Genomic DNA, 20,753 nt, shown 5'->3' with positions numbered 1-20,753 from the left:
ACTGAAGTCCAGAGAGTATTCAGCCAGATGAGTGTGGTAAAAAACAAACTTAGAAATCGGATGTCCTTGCAGACCCTTAACTCCATCCTGTACATTCAATATGGACTGAAGCTGTCTGGTGAGGGTTGCTATGAGCACCAGCTGCCTGATAATGTTTTGCAGCTTTTTGGCACATCAGCTGTTTACTCATTTAAGTCAGCTCCCTCAGCTGCTGAACCTGGATTAGAGAGCCTTGACCAAAATGACGATGACCCACTCTTTCTGTGAGCCAGCACAGCCTGTGTGTGTGTGGAGGGGGGTCTGGAAAAAAAACAATTAACCTGAATTTGGGCCAGACTAGTTACCATAATTTTCATTCATTGCCATTGACAGTTTTTTCTATTGTCTCTTTTTGGTCCATTTAGATTGTTAATGTAGATTGTATACACATTTTTTTTATTGAAATGTTATGGTAAAAAATTGTCATATTTTACTGTGACTTGTTGTAGGCTCCTAAATTGACCAGAAGGTTAAAAACCAAACCAAATTAAGAAAACTAAACAAAAAATAAAAATAAAATAAAAACCTAAGTAACTCCGCCAGAGTCTCTTTTGGGTCACTTTTACCAGTCCCAAGCCCAGATAAAGGAGGAGGGTTGGAATTGTGACATTAAAAAAAATAAAAAAATTGACAGAAGAAAGTTCATTTGTAGTTCTAAACATATTTAGGGTGTTTTTTACTCACTTTTTGTCTCTCCCATGACGTTATTCCTCTCTCCTACAGCGTCCATCACAATTACATGCACACGGACAATTAGGCAAATTGGGCGATGACGTCATTTAGAGACTTCTAGCGACTTTTAGGACAGCCAATAGCTACTTTCCTTACTGAGGAGTTGACAACACTGCTTCCGTGCAAGCCCGGACTCCGAGAACTTCACCACACCTACCCCTCTCTGCGTCCTGCACAATGTCTGCGTAACATTGATGTTTCACTCTGGTCACACATAATGAAATAGCCTAATTTAAATACGATTTTAGAGATATGTAATTATTCCAGACAATTTCGAAAAAGTCAATTATTTCTTTAATTGTAGTAAATAATAATGTACTTCTATTCACAGCCATTTTTCCAAACTATTTTACTCAACTCCTACTATTTGTTGAATGCAGCCCTAAAATGTGAGCATGCAGGATTTGATAGAAGTTATTAGGGCTCTTTAAAAAAAAATCTTAGTAGTACAGGATTAGATAGGATGTTTTAGTTTCTCTTAATGTTTGGTTCTTTATTCATTATTCTCTGAACTGTGATTGACTACACAATCCAGTACAGTAGGTAGCGGCATGCCCCTAAAACGTATGTTTGCGGAACGCCGTAATATTATAGAAGAAGAAGAAGAAGAAGGATGTGAGCCTGCGCATTGTCGCAAATGCCGTTTGGCGTTGTGACTCCATTTATGCGGTATTTCGTGTTGTTTCCAAGCGGGAAGTAGCAATCAGGTCAGTAAGATTAATACAGTGGTCGGTTAGACAGCAGTCTCTCCGATTATAAACTTCGCTGGTAGGGGATCTACTAAAAGAGGAATATGCCCCGAGAAATCATAACACTTCAACTTGGCCAATGTGGAAACCAAAGTACGGTGAAGTCTTTCCTTTGCTACAAATGATTAGCTAGCTAGCACATATACCTAACGCTAACCAACAGCTACGCTAGTAGTAAAATAACAACTACTGGACATGCATGGGTTTAGTGTTGTAATTAAATGCATCTTATTTCCTCTCTATTGCAGTTGGTTTTGAGTTTTGGAAACAACTCTGTGCAGAGCATGGCATCAGTCCGGAGGGGATTGTGGAGGAGTTCGCCACAGAGGGCACTGACAGGAAGGATGTCTTCTTCTATCAGGTACAGAACATCATTAGCTGGCTAGATCAGTGGGTCAGGTTCCTATCCCGGATATAGACTTATGAGGAGACAGTGCATCTAGGCATCGCATCTTATCACCTTGTTGTATTCTTCTCAACCGTATTGGAGAAGTTCGAAGGTCCTTCCCCTCAAACCGTCTTCTCCAATGTGTTTTGAGAAGGAAACAAGGAGCAAGGATGTGAGGAATCAAGAAAATATTAGCTGAGAAAGGGCGATAGACTAGAGGGAATCCTCGCCTCTCTGTCTTGGTCCTGATGTGGGCTAGGCAGGTTGCCAGATTTGGCTTCAAACTAAAGTACAGTACATGACAGTTATCCACTGACTACACAGACAGGGCAAGTTTAAAGGTAAAAAATACATCTTCCAATGGTGGTGGAGTGGCAATCTTTACCAAGGTACACCTTCAGTGCTCTGTTGTCTCCTCCAAGTCTGTCCCCAAACAATTTGATTTGCTGTTTTTTAGCGGTAAACTTTCAAATAGCTCTTTGTTGACTGTTGCTGGGTGTTATCGTCCTCCATCAGCACCGGCCTTTACCCTACCTGCACCCTACCTGCCCGAAGCTCTCTCCTGGCCTCTTACACTATAAGTCTGAATTTGTCCTGCTAGGTGACCTAAACTGGGCCATGCTTAAACCACCTGACCAAGTCCTAAAGCAATCTGATTCCCTAAATCTTTCTCAGATTATTACCAATCTCACAAGATATGACTCCAAACACCTAGAAAAGGCTACTCTCCTTAATGTTATCCTCACAAATAATCCTGATAGGTATCATTCTGATGTTTTCTGTAATGACCTTAGTGATCACTGTTTTACAGCCTGTGTTTGTAATGGCTGCTCAGTGAAACGACCTGTCCTGATTTCTCATAGAAGCTTGCTAAAAAATAAATAATGCGCAAGCCATCCGACATGACCTGGCCTCTGTAAATTGGTATAGAATCTGCTTGATTCCCCTCTGTCGAAGATGCTTGGACCTTCTTTTTTGATATTTTCAGTGGTATTGTTAACAAACATTCACCTATAAAGAAAATGAGAATTAGAAACCGGTTCAGCCCTTGGTTTGACCGTGATCTTGTAGAGTTACTCCACCTTAAGAATTCCATTTGGCGAAAGCCTCGGCATACTCATACTCAGACTGACTGGCTCTTGTTCAGGCAAATGAGAAATAAGTGCACTCGGGCTATCCGGAAGGATATGAGTTACTTTAAGCAGATGTTCTCTCTCTTTGGGTCTAACCCCAAGAACTTCTGGAATATGGTTAAAGACCAGGAGAATAAACCCTCTTCCTCACAGCTGCCCATGTCCCTTAATGTTGATGTGGTTGTTACTGACAAGGAGCACACGGCTAAGCTTTTTAATCACTTCATTAAGTCAGGATTCCTATTTAACTCAGTCATGCCTCCTTGCCCGTTGAACATTTCCTCATTTCCAAACACTTCTAATGCGAGTAGCCCCGATGCTCCGCCCTAATTTCCCCCTGCAGGCGGTCACGGAGTCCGAGGTGCTATAAAGGAGCTCCTAAAACTTCACCCCCAAAACACATCTGGGTCAGATGGTTTAGACCCTTTCTTCTTTAAGGTTGCTGCCCCTTTCATCGCCAAGCCTATCTCTGACATTTGTAACGTGTCTCTCCTCTCTGGGGAGGTTCCCATTGCTTGGAAGGCAGCCACGGTGTGTCCTTTTATTTAAAGGGGGAGATCAAGCTGATCCTAACTGTTATAGGCACATTTCTATTTTGCCCTGTTTATCAAAAGTGTTGGAAAAACTTGTCAATAATCAACTGACTGGTTTTCTTGATCAAATCAAAGTTTATTTGTGTGCCGAATACAACAGGTAGACCTTACAGTGAAATACTTACTTACAGGCTCTAACCAATGGTGCGGGGGAAAAAAGGTGTGTGTGTAGGTAAGTAAGTAAAGAAAGACATTTGAAAAAAGAGTAGCAAAGCTATATACAGACACCTGTTAGTCAGGCTTATTGAGGTAGTATGTACATGTAGGTATCGTTAAAGTGATTATGCATATATGATGAACAGAGAGTAGCAGAAGCGTAAAAAGAGGGGTTGGCAGGTGGTGGGACACAATGCAGATAGCCCGGTTAGCCAATGTGTGTACATGTAGGTATCGTTAAAGTGACTGTGCATATAAGATAAACAGAGAGTAGCATCAGCGTAAAAGAGGTGTTGGGGGGGGGGGGGGAACACAATGCAAATAGTCCGGGTAACAATTTGGTTACCTGTTCAGGGGTCTTATGGCTTGGGGGTAAAAGCTATTGAGAAGCCTTTTTGTCCTAGACTTGACACTCCGGTACCGCTTGCCATGCGGTAGTAGAGATAACAGTCTATGACTGGGGTGGCTGGGGTCTTTGACAATTTTTAGGGCCTTCCTCTGACACCGCCTGGTGTAGAGGTCCTGGATGGCAGGCAGCTTTGCCCCAGTGATGTACTGGGTCGTACGCACTACCCTCTGAAGTGCCATGCGGTCGGAGGCCGAGCAATTGCCGTACCAGGCAGTGATGCAACCGGTCACGATGCTCTCGATGTTGCAGCTGTAGAACCTTTTGAGGATCTCAGGACCCATGCCAAATCTTTTTAGTTTCCTGAGGGGGAATAGGCTTTGTCGTGCCCTCTTCACGACTGTTTTGGTGTGTTTGAACCAATCTAGTTAGTTGTTGATGTGGACACCAAGGAATTTGAAGCTCTCAACCTGCTCCACTACAGCCCCGTCGATGAGAATGGGGACGTGCTCGGTGCTCCTTTTCCTGTAGTCCACAATCCTCTCCTTAGTCTTGGTTAAGTTGAGGGATAGGTTGTTATTCTGGCACCACCTGGCCAGGTCTCTGACCTCCTCCCTATAGGCGGTCTCGTCGGTGATCAGGCCTACCACTGTTGTGTTGTCTGCAAACTTAATGATGGTGTTGGAGTCGTGCCTGTCCATGCAGTCGTGGGTGAACAGGGAGTACAGGAGGGGACTGAGCACGCACCCCTGGGGAGCTCCAGTGTTGAGGATCAGTGTGGCAGATGTGTTGCTACCTACCCTCACCACCTTGGGGTGGCCTGTCAGGAAGTCCAGGATCCAGTTGCAGAGGGAAGTGTTTAGTCCCAGGTTCCTTAGCTTGGTGATGAGCTTTGAGGGTACTATGGTGTTGAACGCTGAGCTGTAGTCAATGAACAGCATTCTCACATAGGTTTTCCTTTTGTCCTGGTGGGAAAGGGCAGTGTGGAGTGCAATAGACATTGCATCATCTGTGGATCTGTTTGGGCGGTATGCAAATTGGAGAGGGTCTAGGGTTTCTGGGATAATGGTGTTGATGTGAGCCATGACCAGCCTTTCAAAGCATTTCATGGCTACGGACGTGAGTGCTACGGGTCTGTAGTCATTTAGGCAGGTTGCCTTTGTGTTCTTGGGCACAGGGACTATGGTGGTCTGCTTGAAGCATGTTGGTATTACAGACTCAATCAGGGACATGTTGAAAATATCAGTAAAGACACCTGCCATTTGGTCAGCACATGCCCGGAGCACACGTCCTGGTAATCCGTCTGGCCCCGCAGCCTTGTGTATGTTGACCTGTTTAAAGGTCTTACTCACGTCGGCTACGGAGAGCGTGATCACACAGTCATCCGAAACAGCTGATACTCTCATGCATGCCTCAGTGTTGCTTGCCTCGAAGCGAGCATAGAAGTGATTTAGCTCGTCTGGTAGGCTCGTGTCACTGGGCAGTTCATGGCTGTGCTTCCCTTTGTAGTCTGTAATAGTTTGCAAGCCCTGCCACATCCAACGAGCGTCGGAGTCGGTGTACTATGATTCGATCTTAGCCCTGTATTAACGCTTTGCCTGTTTGATGGTTTGTCGCAGGGCATAGCGGGATTTCTTGTAAGCCTCCGGGTTAGAGTCTCACATCTTGAAAGCGGCAGCTTTTCCCTTTAGCTCAGTGCGAATGTTGCCTGTAATCCATGGCTTCTGGTTGGGGTATGTACGTACAGTCACTGTGCGGACGACGTCCTCAATGCACTTATTGATAAAGCCAGTGACTGATGTGGTGTATTCCTCAATGTCATCGGAAGAATCCCGGAACATGTTCCAGTCTGTGATAGCAAAATAGTCCTGTAGTTTAGCATCTGCTTCATCTGACCATTTTTTTATAGACCAAGTCACTGGTGCTTCCTGCTTTAATTTTTGCTTGTAAGCAGGAATCAGGAGGATAGAGTTGTGGTCGGATTTACCAAATGGAGGGCGAGGGAGAGCTTTGTACGCGTCTCTGTATGTGGAGTACAGGTGATCTAGAATTTTTTTTTTCCCCTCTGGTTGCACATTTAACATGTTGATAGAAATTTGGTAGAACTGATTTGAGTTTCCCTGCATTAAAGTCTCCGGTCACTAGGAGCGCCGCCTCTGGTTGAGTGGTTTCCTGTTTGCTTATTTCCTTATACAGCTGACTGAGTGTGGTCTTAGTGCCAGAATCTGTCTGTGGTGGTAAATAACAGCCACGAAAAGTAGGCAAGTAGTGTGGCCTGCAATTTATCATAATATACTCTACTTCAGGCGAGCAAAATCTAGATACTTCCTTAGATTTCGTGCATCAGCTGTTGTTTACAAATATGCACAGACCCCCCCTCGTCTTACTGGATTGTGCTGTTCTATCCTGCCGGTGCAGTGTGTATCCCGCTAGCTGAATATCCATGTCCTCATTCAGCCACGATTCTGTGAAGCATAGGATATTATGTTTTTTGATGTCCCGTTGGTAGGATGTTCGTGATCGTACCTCGTCTAGTTTATTGTCCAACGATTGCACGTTGGCGAGTAATATTGACGGTAACGGCAGCTTTCCTAGTTGCCTTCTGCGGGTCCGGACGAGGCATCCGGCTCTTCGTCCTCTGCGTCACTTCCTTTTGCGAATAATTGGAATGTCTGCCAAGTGGGGTGTTTGGAGAATATCGTGTGAGTCCTGCTAATCCGAGGTGAGTAATCGCTGTCCTGATATCCAGAAGCTCTTTTCTTCCATAAGATACGGTTGCAGAAACAATATGTACAAAATCATTTTCAAATATCGCGAAAAAAAACACATAATAACACAATTGGTTAGGAGACCGTAAAACGGCGTCCATCTCCTCCAGCGCCATTTTGTCTATAGTATTCTCTCTGGTATGCAATCTGGCTTCCGCTCAGGTTATGGATGTCACTCCAACCTTAAAGGCCCTCTGATGTCACCATTGCCCTTGATTCTAAGCAATGTTGTCCTGCTATTTTTATTGACTTGGCCAAAGCTTTTGATATGGTAGACCATTCCATTCTTGTAGGCCGGCTAAGGAGTATTGGTGTCTCTGAGGGGTCTTTGGCCTGGTTTGCTAACTACCTGTCTCAAAGAATGCAGTGTTTAAAGTCAGAACATATGTTGTCTCAGCCACTTCCTGTCACCAAGGGAGTACCCCAAAGGTCAATCCTAGGCCCCACGCTCTTTTCAATTTACACCAACAACATAGCTCAGGCAGTAGGAAGCTCTCTAATCCATTTATATGCAGATAATAGTCTTATATGCAGATGATAGTCTCAGTTGGCCCCTCCCTGGATTTTGTGTTAAACGCTCTACAACAAAGCTTTCTCTGCCCTTAACCTTGTTATGAACACCTCCAAAACGAAGGTCATGCGGTAAGAAGAATGCCCCTCTCCCCACAGGTGTGATTACTACCTCCTGAGGGTTTAGAGCTTGAGGTAGTCACCTCATACAAGTACTTGGGAGGGAGTATGGCTAGACGGTACACTGTCCTTCTCTCAGCACATATCAAAGCTGCAGGCTAAGGTTAAATCTAGACTTGGTTTCCTCTATCGTAATCGCTTCTCTTTCACCACAGCTGCCAAACTAACCCTGATTCAGATGACCATCCTACCCATGCTAGATTACAGAGATGTAATTTATAGATGTTCTTTACCATTCGGCCATCAGATTTGCCACCAATGCTCCTTATAGGACACATCACTGCACTTTATACTCCTCTATAAACGGGTCATCTCTGTATACCTATCGCAAGACCCACTGGTTGATGCTTATTCTACTGCAGCCGCCATTCTTCACATACAACACCCGTTCTGCCAGTCACGTTCTGTTAAAGGTCCCCAAAGCACACACATCCCTGGGTTGCTCCTCTTTTCAGTTCGCTGCAGATGGCGACTGGAACGACCTGCAACAAACACTCAATCATGGACACTCTTACTGACAGTTGTGGCTGCTTCGCATGATGTATTGTTGTCTCTACCTTCTTGCCCTTTGTGCTGTTGTCTGTGCCCAATAAATGTTTGTACCATGTTTTGTGCTGCTACCATGTTTGGCTGCTGCCATGTTGTGTTGCCACCATGCTGTGTTGTCATGTGTTGCTGCCATGTTGTGTTGCCACCATGCTGTGTTGTCATGTGTTGCTGCCATGTTGTGTTGCCACCATGCTGTGTTGTCATGTGTTGCCGCCATGCTGTGTTGTCATGTGTTGCCGCCATGCTGTGTTGTCATGTGTTGCTGCCATGCTGTGTTGTTGTCTTAGGTCTTTACGTGTCTCTTGTCGTGATGTGTGTGTTTTGTCCTATATTATTATTTTATATATATTTTTAATTCCTCGTCCCGCATGATACCTTTTGGTAGGCCGTCGTTGTAAATAAAGATGTGTTCTTAACTTGCCTAGTTAAATCAAATCAAATATGCGGTGCAGCAGCTGCTGTATTGATGGCAAACTAAATAGACATGCATCACAGACTGTACCATTATTCCCCACTAGATGGAGCAGTCTAATAATTTATGGCAGTCAGCATTCACCATTTTTCTGCGATCAAATCACATTTTATTGGTCACATACACATATTTAGCGGGTGCAGCGAGTTGTTTGTGTTCCTAGCTCCAACACAAAGGTAAAATAATGGAATTAAGAATGATATAAATATTAGATTGAGCAATGTCGGAGTGGCATTGACTAAAATACAGTAAAGTATATACATATGAGATGAGTAAACATTATTAAAGTGGCCAGTGATTCCATGTCTATGTATATAGGGCAGCAGCCTTTAATGTGCAGGGTTGTGTAATCAGGTGGAAGCCGGCTAGGGATGGCTAATTTAACAGTCTGATGGCCTTAAGATCGATGTTTGTCAGTATCTCGGTCCCAGCTTTGATGCACCTGTACTGACCTCGCCTTCTGGATGATAGCCGGGTGAACAGGCCGTGGCTCGGGTGGTTGATGTCCTTGATGCTCTTTTTGGCCTTCCTGTGACATCGGGTCCTGTAGGTAGTCACCAGACTACAATTATTATTGTGTATGCTTGCTTTCTGTGCATCAAGTAGGAGTAAGCCCTACCTCTCTCTCTATATGGTCCACAGGCAGACGATGAACATTACATCCCCCGTGCTGTTTTGTTGGATCTGGAGCCCAGGGTGATCCACTCTATCCTCAACTCCCCCTACGCCAACCTGTACAACCCAGAGAACATCTACCTGTCGGAGCACGGAGGAGGTGCAGGGAACAACTGGGCCAGCGGCTTCTCACAGGTGACTATGTGGACCATGTTGTTGGTTGTAGCTGGGCCAGAGGCTAAAGGATACGGTCCATTTAGAGAACAAAGCTTTAGCCTTGAGGCTATATTTAGTAGAAGTTTGGCTATGTTATTATTCAACTTTTTTTGTAACTACGTTCACCCAAATAACAATCTGGAATAATGCATGTCTTGTCGTTTGCAGGGTGAGAAAATCCATGAGGAGATCTTTGATATCATAGACAGAGAGGCGGACGGCAGCGACAGCTTGGAGGCAAGCCCACTCTTTCTCAGTCTCTGATTGGTCCACAGAACGTATGGGGTGAATGCTAAGGAGTCAGCAGGCCTGAGTTTGGAAGCATACACACACTGCACTGACTGCATATCTTGCCTCACGTGAGGTTAACTTTGGAGGGAGAACCTGAAAATGGGAGGGGACTATCCAGAGTGAAACACTTCCTGATTCTCTCCATATGTAACTGACTGACATGTGAAAGGAATATAGGTTTTTCACTTATTTTTTTTCTCTTTCCCTTCAGTTGTGCTGTGGTGGAAAGCAGGCTTTCTTTGGCGACTTATAATTGGTAACTTAATAGAGAGTACACCATAAAATGGGAGCCACACATGTCATCTTAAAACTAGTAAATGCTGTTATTTCAAGCCTTTAAAAAAAAACATTTTCCTCCCAAGGTTTCCTCCCTTAAAACAACATGACTTTCCCCATAGAAGTCTGTGTAATTTCTGTTGCCCCTACTCTTTATGACCCAACATTATTATTTAGTGTGTGTGTGGAGGGGGTGTGTGAGAGAGAGATAGGGCGTGGCATGCCGTGTTGGGTGGTAATAGCTGGACTGGAGTAGAAGACAGGTATTACATGGCTGTCTAGGCGAAGGAGAGAGCCTATTTGTGGGCTTGGCCTGCCCTCCCATCTCCAGGCTGGGTGGAGAGTGGGAGGCATAAACACAGGTCGTATATACTGGCACAGTACAATAAATACTACTACTTAACCTGATAGATGTAATCTAAAATGTAGATTTCTGCCTAAATAGACATACTCAAAAGTAATTATTTATCATGAAAGAGCCATAAACGACTAGTAATGCTGTATACTCCAAGAAAGATAATCTCACCTTTCTGGTATAAATAGTTATATGTTTCTGAGGTGTAGTCATTTTTTGAGGTAACAAGCTCAAGTACATAGTAAAAATATGATGAAAATATGAAATATACACTGAGTATACTAAACATTAGGAACCTTCCTAATATTGAGTTGCCCTCAGAACAGCCTCGATTTGTCAGGGCATGGACTCTACAAGATATTGGAAGCGTTCCACAGGGATGCTGCATGTCCTTTGGGTGGTGGACCATTCTTGATCTACACGGGAAACTGCTGAGCATGAAAAACCCAGCAGTGTTCTTGACACAAACCGGTGAGCCTGGCACCTACTACCATACCCTTTTCAAAGACACTTACATGTTTTGTCTTTCCCATTCACTCTCAGATTGTGTGTGTGTGCCATTCAATGTCTCAAGGCTTAAAAATCGTTCTTTAACCTGTCTCCTCCCCTTCATCCACACTGATTGATTGAAGTGGATTTAACAAGTGACATCAATAATGGATCATAGCTTTCACCTGGATTCACCTGGTCAGTCTATGTCACGGAAAGAGCAGGTGTTCTTCATGTTTTGGACACTTGGTGTATGTGATGGAGTTCCTATTCAACAAAAGTTGATGAATCGGGCTCGAAATGACTGACGTGATTTCTAAATATAGTAACAATCAAATTATAAATCGACTAACTAGGATTTTACTTTCCTTATACCTGTAAAATAGATTTGATAATATTTAGTAATAGTACAACATTACTAACAACATGGTTATTATAGAACTAGACAGATAATATTCTGCCCTGCGTCCTCTGAGCAACGCACAGACGCCACTCAAATGCCTGCCGACTCCATTACACCTTCATCAGCAGTGGGCACTAACTGATTTAGTCCGCCTGTGGCCAAGAGAAAGTGGTTTGTTTCTACCAAGAGAAAGTGGTTTGTTTCTACCAAGAGAAAGTGGTTTGTTTCTACCAAGAGAAAGTGGTTTGTTTCTACCAAGAGAAAGTGGTTTCAATTCTACAAAATGCTTTTGTATTGTATTTTCATGTCGGGAGTTTTAAATCCCTGTGTGACCATCACAACGAGATGAAACCCACATCAATTGAAGCGTATGGGTATCAGCTGTCAGGAAATATGTGAGGGGTAGTGACGCACTGAGCCAGAGGAAATGACTCATTTGTCTGGATAGGCCCAAACATTGGAGACGTTTTTAATCTTTTCACCCAGAGCAGTGGAATTAAAGAATTAAGATGGTTCTGTTTCTCTGTTGCAGGGTTTTGTCCTTTGTCACTCCATCGCTGGGGGAACCGGGTCCGGGCTGGGATCCTACCTGCTGGAGAGGCTCAATGACAGGTCTAAACACACATACACACACACACACACACACACACACACACACACACACACACACACACACACACACAGGGAGGCTGAATTTCCACATCGAGATGAGGTGGTCTCTCCTTCTGTTTGACTGCTGTAAAGTTAGTAGGTTTATAATTTATGGAGTAGAAACACTCTCCTAATTGTAACCATGATTGTCCCAGCCTCCATTGGAGAGGTAATATTCTCTCCCTGGGGGCAGCTTTTAGTTTTCCACTGTTGGATGTTTTTCTGTGACCTGGTATGTGCTACTTTTCTATTTTCTTCCTGTGTGTGTTGGCCAGGTACCCTAAGAAGCTGGTGCAGACCTACTCTGTGTTTCCTAACCAGGATGAGATGAGTGACGTGGTGGTGCAGCCCTACAACTCACTGCTCACACTCAAGAGGCTCACCCAGAACGCAGACTGTGTGGTGAGCAAGAAATACACACATCTGCAGACACACACATTCACACACACACACACCCTCTCTCATCTGTGCTTTTTGCCTTCAGCTGGCTACCGTTGGGGTAATAGACAAAAGGTTCTTTCCTGGAATTAAATCCATGCACATAAACTCTGATGTTGAATGGTAATTTTTTTGAGAACGTCCCCTTGTGCTGTTTAAAATGTGATTTTTTTAAAAAGAAGGAAAAAAACAGGTTCCAGTTCCACACTGTCTTGTTGTTCTGTTTCTTCATCCCCCTAAACACCACAGGATGGGGACGGACAAGCCTTACCCCCCCCCCCCCCCCACACACACTCTCAACATGCTCCGTGTGGTGTCAAAAGCCATAACTGTCGCTCTGCCTCATGCAATCTCCACGGCCAAGTCTTCGAGAGAGGGAGGAAGTTGAACTAGGAGCCACAGTGCCTGTATATCATGAATCATTTTTTATGACCATCGCTGCCCCTGGCTGCTGGTGTGTATGACTGGTAATGAGGCGGTGTTGGTGGACATTTACATCTCTGGATGATTACATCTTTGCTGCCTGGGATGGATGATTGTATTAGTTCCCGAGATGCTCTGACGGCCTAATGTTTCTCCTCTCCAATATCTACTTCCTCCTGCAGGAGTTTACGTAAAGGCCTCTACACAGGCTTATTGGGTTAGGCCCCACAGCTAATAGAATCTATGTGGAGAAGAATTGGTTCCCCTGTTAGTGACGCACAGTGTTTGCCTCAATGCTTCAGTCTTCACACAGCAGCACACTGTCTACTCTGCTTTACCCATCAAGACTGACTGGAGGATTGGCTCAAAGCCCACTGTTAACTAGTCTCTACCACACAGCATCTCTCTCTTGCTTCTCTTTCCCCTAATTCTAAAGTCAAACCTCCCCATTGACATATCCACAGAAAGACAGCAATCTTCTAACCTCACATCTACACATCCCTCTCATTCTGTTTCTCTTTTTGACTTGTGTGTGTCAGGTGGTACTGGACAACACTGCTCTGAACCGCATCGCCACCGACAGGCTGCACATCCAGAACCCCTCCTTCTCCCAGATCAACCAGCTGGTGAGTGATTGACACCTGCCACTCAGGTGCAAGCTCCACCTCCTTCCCTAATGGTGTTCTCAATATCCAGGTTCTAGATCACCAGACTCCTGAGAGGAGAAAGTGTTTCTATACAGAGGTGTCTTGATAGCCTGGTCCCAGATCTGTTTGTGCTGTCTTGCCAAGTCAGTAATACGGCACAAACTGAACTGGGACCAGGCTACTGTTTATAGCCTACTGACTGTGACCCAGAAATTATTAGGCAAGTACAGAGAGTGTATGGGTGAAGTAAACCTCACACTGTTAGCCAGAATGTCCTGAGGATTGAACAAACTAGTTAGACTAGTTACTCCTCACACTTTAACTGTCAAACTGGATCTCACACTCCCTAGCAATTATTTTTGAATGAACACCCAGTGGTTGTCAAAAAAACAACTTGTGGTCAAATATGTCTATATCCCTAGGGCTGTGGCGGTCATGGGATTTGGATGACTAAATGGCCACACAAATGAACGCGGGCACCGTAATAACTGGTCAAATGTTATGTTATTTTTTAATTTTTTTTAATTCCTCTGTGGTCCTGACTGCATGTGCTGCCAAAGAAATAGAATAAATAGAACAATCGCCCCCATTCAAGTCAAGGGTGGCATAATGGGTGGACTGGCAGCTATTGCGAGTGTACCCTTAGGAACAAAGGAGGAAGTAAAAGCAGGAAGTGTACCTGTCAAAATGGGCTGTGATTTGTTGATTCAACTCAACTGACGTTACAAAAAATACATTCCATTGTATGAGCCACATCATTTGAAGGAACATTGCCATGGAAATTATTGTAAGTGTACCCATGAGTTTACCAGTCAAATTGCCAGGGTCAGAGGTGCCATGTCTGTTCTATTCGTTATATTTCTATGTTTGCCACTGCAGGGAGGGGGACACTGTCTAGGCAACTCCTTGCTTGTTTCAGCAAGGAAGAGCAGTTTCATCACGTTAAGATTCCATGTTACTGCAGAAACAGACTATATCTCACGATTGCCCGGCAATTCTGTCTTCAGTCAGCTGTTCATTCCACCCCCAAATAATATTTAAACGGTTATGCCAGTTATTTATTTTCATGATGGTCTTCATCTGTAATCGTGGTTTATACAGTAATTGTGGCAGCCCTATATACCCCTCTCTATATACCCCTCTCTATATACCCCTCTCTATATACCCCTCCCTATATACCCCTCCCTCGTCTAACCATACAATCTCATATAGCATGTCTTCTTTTTAAACATTAAATACTGTCAAAACTCTAACAGCCCCAAGTGATTTTAATTTTGGAAATCTGTTCCAAAGTATTCTCATGCATAATAGAGACATACTATATATGTGATTGTATACAAATGTAAATAAGGTTTGAAACTATTATATTTTAGTCAAATATTATATCTATTTGGGTTTCTTGCAGTCAATTTGCAGTCTACAAATGATTTGTAATTATTTTCCGTCTCCCTTACCATCCACTCATGAAAAAATTGTCCCACGGCTGAATCTAGGTGATGATCCCTGTCATATAGGCTGCATTTCATATGACCACTCCTGGTGATTGCCCGACCAGAAATTGACAAGATTACGGAAATAAAAACATCCACGAGTAATTATGACGACTAAAGGTTCTTTCTCTCCACAGGTTTCCACCATCATGTCAGCCAGCACAACCACCCTGCGTTACCCTGGATACATGAACAACGACCTGATTGGTCTGATCGCCTCTCTCATCCCCACGCCCCGCCTTCACTTCCTGATGACTGGCTACACACCGCTCACCACTGACCAATCGGTAAGTAGTTCTCAGTGACCGCGTAGTACGTCTTGGCGCTTTCAAGACAGCTGGGAACTCTGAAAAAAATCATGAAGTCAGTGATCTTCAGGTCTGAAAGTTGGAGCTCTTTAAAGATGCCAGAGTTTCTGACTTGGAATTGCGAGGTGGATGACCGTTCAAATAAATTAAACCCAGTTGGCGCTCATTTCTTTCCTGAGTTACCAGGTTTTTTTTAACACACTGAAGTCTTTGTCAAATGTATTTGTATTATTATTCTTCTGCATGCTACTCCTGTCAGAGGAACGCCCTAAAAATAAATAGTCAGACTCCAGCCACCCTAGTTGTAGACTGTTCTCTCTGCTACCACACGGCAAGTGGTACCGGTGCGCCAAGTCTAGGTCCATGAGGCTTCTAAAGAGCTTCTACCCCCAAGCTATAAGACTCCTGAACATCTAATCAAATGGCTACCCAGACTATTTGCATTGCCCCCCACCCCCCTCTTTTATGCTGCTGCTACTCTGTTATTATCTATACATAGCCACTTTAATAACTCTACATGTACATACTACCTCAACTAACCGGTGCCCCCTCCACATTGACTCTGTACCGGTACCCCCTGTATATAGCCTCCACATTGACTCTGTACCGGTACACTCTGTATATAGCCTCCACATTGACTCTGTACCGGTACCCTCTGTATATAGCCTCCACATTGACTCTGTACCGGTACCCCCTGTATATAGCCTCCACATTGACTCTGTACCGGTACCCCGTGTATATAGCCTCCACATTGACTCTGTACCGGTACCCTCTGTATATAGCCTCCACATTGACTCTGTACCGGTACCCCCTGTATATAGCCTCCACATTGACTCTGTACCGGTACCCCCTGTATATAGCCTCCACATTGACTCTGTACCGGTACCCCCTGTATATAGCCTCCACATTGACTCTGTACCAGTACCCCCTGTATATAGCCTCCACATTGACTCTGTACCGGTACCCCCTGTATATAGCCTCCACATTGACTCTGTATCGGTACCCCCTGTATATAGCCTCCACATTGACTCTGTATCGGTACACCCTGTATATAGCCTCCACATTGACTCTGTATCGGTACCCCCTGTATATAGCCTCCACATTGACTCTGTACCGGTACCCCCTGTATATAGCCTCCACATTGACTCTATATCGGTACCCCCTGTATATAGCCTCCACATTGACTCTGTATCGGTACCCCCTGTATATAGCCTCCACATTGACTCTATATCGGTACACCCTGTATAAAGCCTCCACATTGACTCTGTACCGGTACCCCCTGTATATAGCCTCCACATTGACTCTATATCGGTACACCCTGTATAAAGCCTCCACATTGACTCTATATCGGTACACCCTGTATAAAGCCTCGCTATTGTTATTTTACTGCTGCTCTTTAATTATTTGTTTTATTTCTTACACACAAAGTGTTTTTCTTTAATTACATTGTTAGTTAAGGGCTTGTAAAGTAAGCATTTCACTGTTGTATTCGGCGCATGTGACAAATGCAATTTGATGTGATTTGAACAGTAACTATTGAACCATTCAAGCTAGAGACACCAAACCAACTTTCACATGTTCAGGGTATCCTAACTTTTCATTTAGCTACTTGTTTAACTATAACCTGTCCCCAACATTACTACTGTGGACACTACCACTGCTATAACGTATTTCAAAACCATACATACTCCAAAACAAGCTAGCAAACACATCACATTTTCTTCAGGAAATGTACTTTTTCGATTTTACTGTTAGCCTAAAGAGTTGGTTTATTAGAACTACAGCTAGCTATTAGTAGGTCTAGATACAAACCTGTTGTACGTAGTTCAACTACCATCAAACTACTTTTAAAGAGCTGTCGTCACTAGATGCACCATCATATTTCTTTCCCCAAGTAATAGCCTAGAACTTTCTAATCGTTACATCATCATTCAACTAAAATCCAACTTAATTTACACTGAATGTTTTACAAAATTAAATTAATCTATTTATCTGAAACCCGGTTGCTTTGCTTTCCTAAAAGAGTGTTGTCCACATGCGCCTGCTTTTTGATCCCATATTCTGGACAGAACCATTTTGTCTGTTTCTTTTTAGTTTCACACTCAACAACTGTAGTTTAGACATTTTTGTGATCGAACTGCCCTACAATTCCAAGTAATAGACTACCATGTCAACTATATCAAAGTAATCAGACCAATTATTTTACTGCATTTAACTTTGACTATATTTAACTGCTTTGCTTTAAATAGTCAAGTTAACCTTTTTTAAACTACTACCCCTACCACAAAAATACTTTTTAAAGAGTTAAAGCCAGTCCCACCAATTGTACTAGTTTAGCTTTAATCTCTGTTCTTGAAAACGCCGATCTTGACTGAGTTATCCAAGTATCTGCCGATTCATCTTCTTTTAAAAACATTTGGTGAACAAAGCCTTCCTGTCATATATGATTATGCGTGTTTATACATGCCCTCTCCTTTGTTTCTCTCCCAGGTGGCCAGTGTGAGGAAGACCACCGTGCTGGATGTGATGCGGAGGCTGCTGCAGCCCAAGAATGTCATGGTGTCCACGGGCAGGGACAGACAGACCAACCACTGCTACATTGCCATCCTCAACATCATCCAGGGAGAGGTGGACCCCACCCAGGTGTGTGCGTGTGTATATTTTGAATGAGAATGTGTGCTAGCTCAGTGTTTTTTAATTTAAAAAATGATTTAAAAATATATATGTATGTGTGTTTAAAAAAAAAAAAGTTCTCTAATCAAAGAGAAGTCCTTAACTATGGACATTAAAAAATAAAGTTCTGTATTAGTTCATGAGCTGACTCCTCTGCTTATTCTGGATGTTATGAAGGAGATGGCTGAAGACCAAGTGGATATTGTAATGTCCTTGTGGTGCTGTGTGTTAAACATATTGGTCCAAATGTTTTAGCAATATCAATACTTTCCATAAGTTGATACAATCCTGTTTGTGTGAGTGCAGGTCCACAAGAGCCTGCAGAGGATCCGGGAGCGTAAGCTGGCCAGTTTCATCCCCTGGGGTCCAGCCAGCATCCAGGTGGCTTTGTCCAGGAAGTCCCCGTACCTACCTTCCGCCCACCGCGTTAGCGGCCTGATGATGGCCAATCACACCAGCATCTCCTGTGTAAGTTCCACCCCTCATTCTCATTACAGGTTCTAAAGGTTGGCTACTTGGGAGTAGGTTGGCTACTTGGGAGTAGGTTGGCTACTTGGGAGTAGGTTGGCTACTTGGGAGTAGGTTGGCTACTTGGGAGTAGGTTGGCTACTTGGGAGTAGGTTGGCTACTTGGGAGTAGGTTGGCTACTTGGGAGTAGGTTGGCTACTTGGGAGTAGGTTGGCTACCTGGGAGTAGGTTGGCTACCTGGGAGTTAGGTTGGCTACCCGGGAGTTAGGTTGGCTACCCGGGAGTTAGGTTGGCTACCCGGGAGTTAGGTTGGCTACCCGGGAGTTAGGTTGGCTACCCGGGAGTTAGGTTGGCTACCCGGGAGTTAGGTTGGCTACCCGGGAGTTAGGTTGGCTACCCGGGAGTTAGGTTGGCTACCCGGGAGTTAGGTTGGCTACCCGGGAGTTAGGTTGGCTACCCGGGAGTTAGGTTGGCTACCCGGGAGTTAGGTTGGCTACCCGGGAGTTAGGTTGGCTACCCGGGAGTAGGTTGGCTACCCGGGAGTAGGTTGGCTACTTGGGAGTAGGTTGGCTACCTGGGAGTAGGTTGGCTACCTGGGAGTAGGGTGCCTTGTGCAAAAATATTTTAAAATGTGACAAAACTATAATCCTTAGCTAACATTTCAATTGAAAAACACTTCATGGGTTGGTAATAAATGTCAAGAGTAATTTTTTGTATCCTCCTAACCCACAGTCAGTGACTGAGGGAATGGGCAGAAAGTGACTAATACGAGGTATATGTAATGTAATTATGTAATATATTCACTGCTACAAGTTCACTGGATGCCCTTTCTCTTCCTCTTTTGCAGCTGTTCGAGCGGACTTGCAAGCAGTACGACAAACTGCGAAAGCGCGAGGCCTTCCTGGAGCAGTTCCGCAAGGAGGACATCTTCAAGGAAAACTTTGACGAGCTGGACAACTCCCGCGAGGTGGTGCAGCAGCTCATCGACGAGTACAGTGCTGCCACGCGGCCCGACTACATCTCCTGGGGAACTCAGGAACAGTGAGGACAGATGGGATATACACCCCTGTCACATGACATGGGTCTGGTCCACCTCTACAGCCCAACCAGGGAAAGATGGGGCTGAGCTAGTTGCCTCCTGTGCCATCCCTATGGAGAAAAGTGTTCAAGTTCATCCCTACTGCTTTTCTTCCCTCTTCTGTCCTTAAGCTCTGTTTGGGAGTTAAACCAACGCTTCAATCTGTGTGCCTGTATCCAATCCCCACTGATGGTTATGAATAGTAGTGAATGACTAGTCTTCTCTGTCTCTCATGCAGGATTCCAAAACGACCCCTACCACTAGACACTTCATAGATAGTAGATCTGAAAGGATCAAATGGGTATCAGCTCCATCTTGTTCTCTGACAGGTGGAATGTATGATATTGTGCCCAGTGGGTTTGGGTTAGAGGTTGATTTGGAATTTTACGTCACTCTTTCTCTATCCTCTCTTCCTGTTCTTGTTGCCCGTCAGCAGAACTTGTAGCCTCGTTTGGCACTATTTTATACTGTATAGTACTACTCTGCTTTTGTGCTGTTCCTTTTGCAGTCACACCGACTAACATACCAGCCGGAGAAACACTCCAGCGTCCTTGAATGGGGACAGAATAACATGCCTGGTGTGACTTTGTCTTCGTACATTTCTGAGAAGTTTGTGTTTTGACACCAGAGCCCATGATAATCATAGGCCTCAGATCAGTTGCTGCTGTCCAGTATGTACTTAACCAAAACATCTGTTTTGTAAGTATGGCAATGGTCATTGTTATAAAATTTGATCTATTACATTGTTATTGCAGAGGACAGCCTACTTCTCTACTCTGGTGCCTGAGTGTAAATCCATACTTTCTCTTACTCTATGTGCATCAAGAAGCTTGTTAAATTGCATCGCATCTACAGTTTTCCTGTTTTTGTAGCCATCCAAATGTATATACTTTTCATGTTGAGCTTTGTTGTGAAATTATACAATTATTTAAAATATTCTTCATTGCCGTTGGTGGATTTAAGTATGAGTTGTATGCTGCTGTTCATATAAATAATTGTAATACTTTTAGGATATATTTGTTCATTACTGCATCATGAAGTACAATCAGTGACATGCAGTCCTTAGAAGTTAGTCTTTGAAGTGGGCATTTTCAGAATACTAAACTTTTCAAGGGTGCACAAAATAATGCTAGATAAAGCTTTACTACCCCCCCCCCCCCCCCCCATCAAATTATACTACGCTACTTCAGGCCTCATTACCAGAAAGAAATGCAGGCTCACTCAGCGATGCCCGCTCAGTCAAGCAGGTCACGTCCATTGTGTCAACCTAAGATGCTGACTATTCAGAAGGAGAGATTTTAGAAACCTGTCTGGTTG

At 44.0% G+C, this 20,753-nt stretch overlaps 1 protein-coding gene across 1 annotated transcript; it reads left to right on the top strand.

Moving 5' to 3' along the window:
• Positions 1-1,348: 1,348 nt before the first annotated feature.
• LOC109893336 (tubulin gamma-1 chain) lies at positions 1,349-20,448 on the top strand. The gene is made up of 11 exons (XM_020486516.2): positions 1,349-1,613; positions 1,769-1,881; positions 9,258-9,425; positions 9,615-9,683; positions 11,793-11,872; positions 12,187-12,313; positions 13,312-13,398; positions 15,047-15,196; positions 17,708-17,860; positions 18,197-18,358; positions 19,206-20,448. Exons 1-11 carry the CDS (start codon positions 1,565-1,567, stop codon positions 19,401-19,403), a joined length of 1,356 nt encoding a protein of 451 aa, XP_020342105.1. The 5' UTR covers positions 1,349-1,564; the 3' UTR covers positions 19,404-20,448.
• Positions 20,449-20,753: the final 305 nt, after the last annotated feature.

This window comes from Oncorhynchus kisutch, linkage group LG6, assembly GCF_002021735.2.
Source record: "Oncorhynchus kisutch isolate 150728-3 linkage group LG6, Okis_V2, whole genome shotgun sequence".
NCBI lineage: Eukaryota > Metazoa > Chordata > Actinopteri > Salmoniformes > Salmonidae > Oncorhynchus > Oncorhynchus kisutch.
Note: the sequence above shows the minus strand (reverse complement) of the source record. Positions and strands in the feature narration are given on the sequence as shown.

Bases quoted from the DNA above. Each gene is read 5' to 3' on its own strand.
- LOC109893336 (XM_020486516.2), top strand. From the start codon at position 1,565: ATGCCCCGAGAAATCATAACACTTCAACTTGGCCAATGTGGAAACCAA. The intron at 9,684-11,792 runs GCAAGCCCACTC...TCTCTGTTGCAG, and splicing joins ACGGCAGCGACAGCTTGGAG to GGTTTTGTCCTTTGTCACTC. The intron at 15,197-17,707 runs GTAAGTAGTTCT...TTTCTCTCCCAG, and splicing joins CGCTCACCACTGACCAATCG to GTGGCCAGTGTGAGGAAGAC.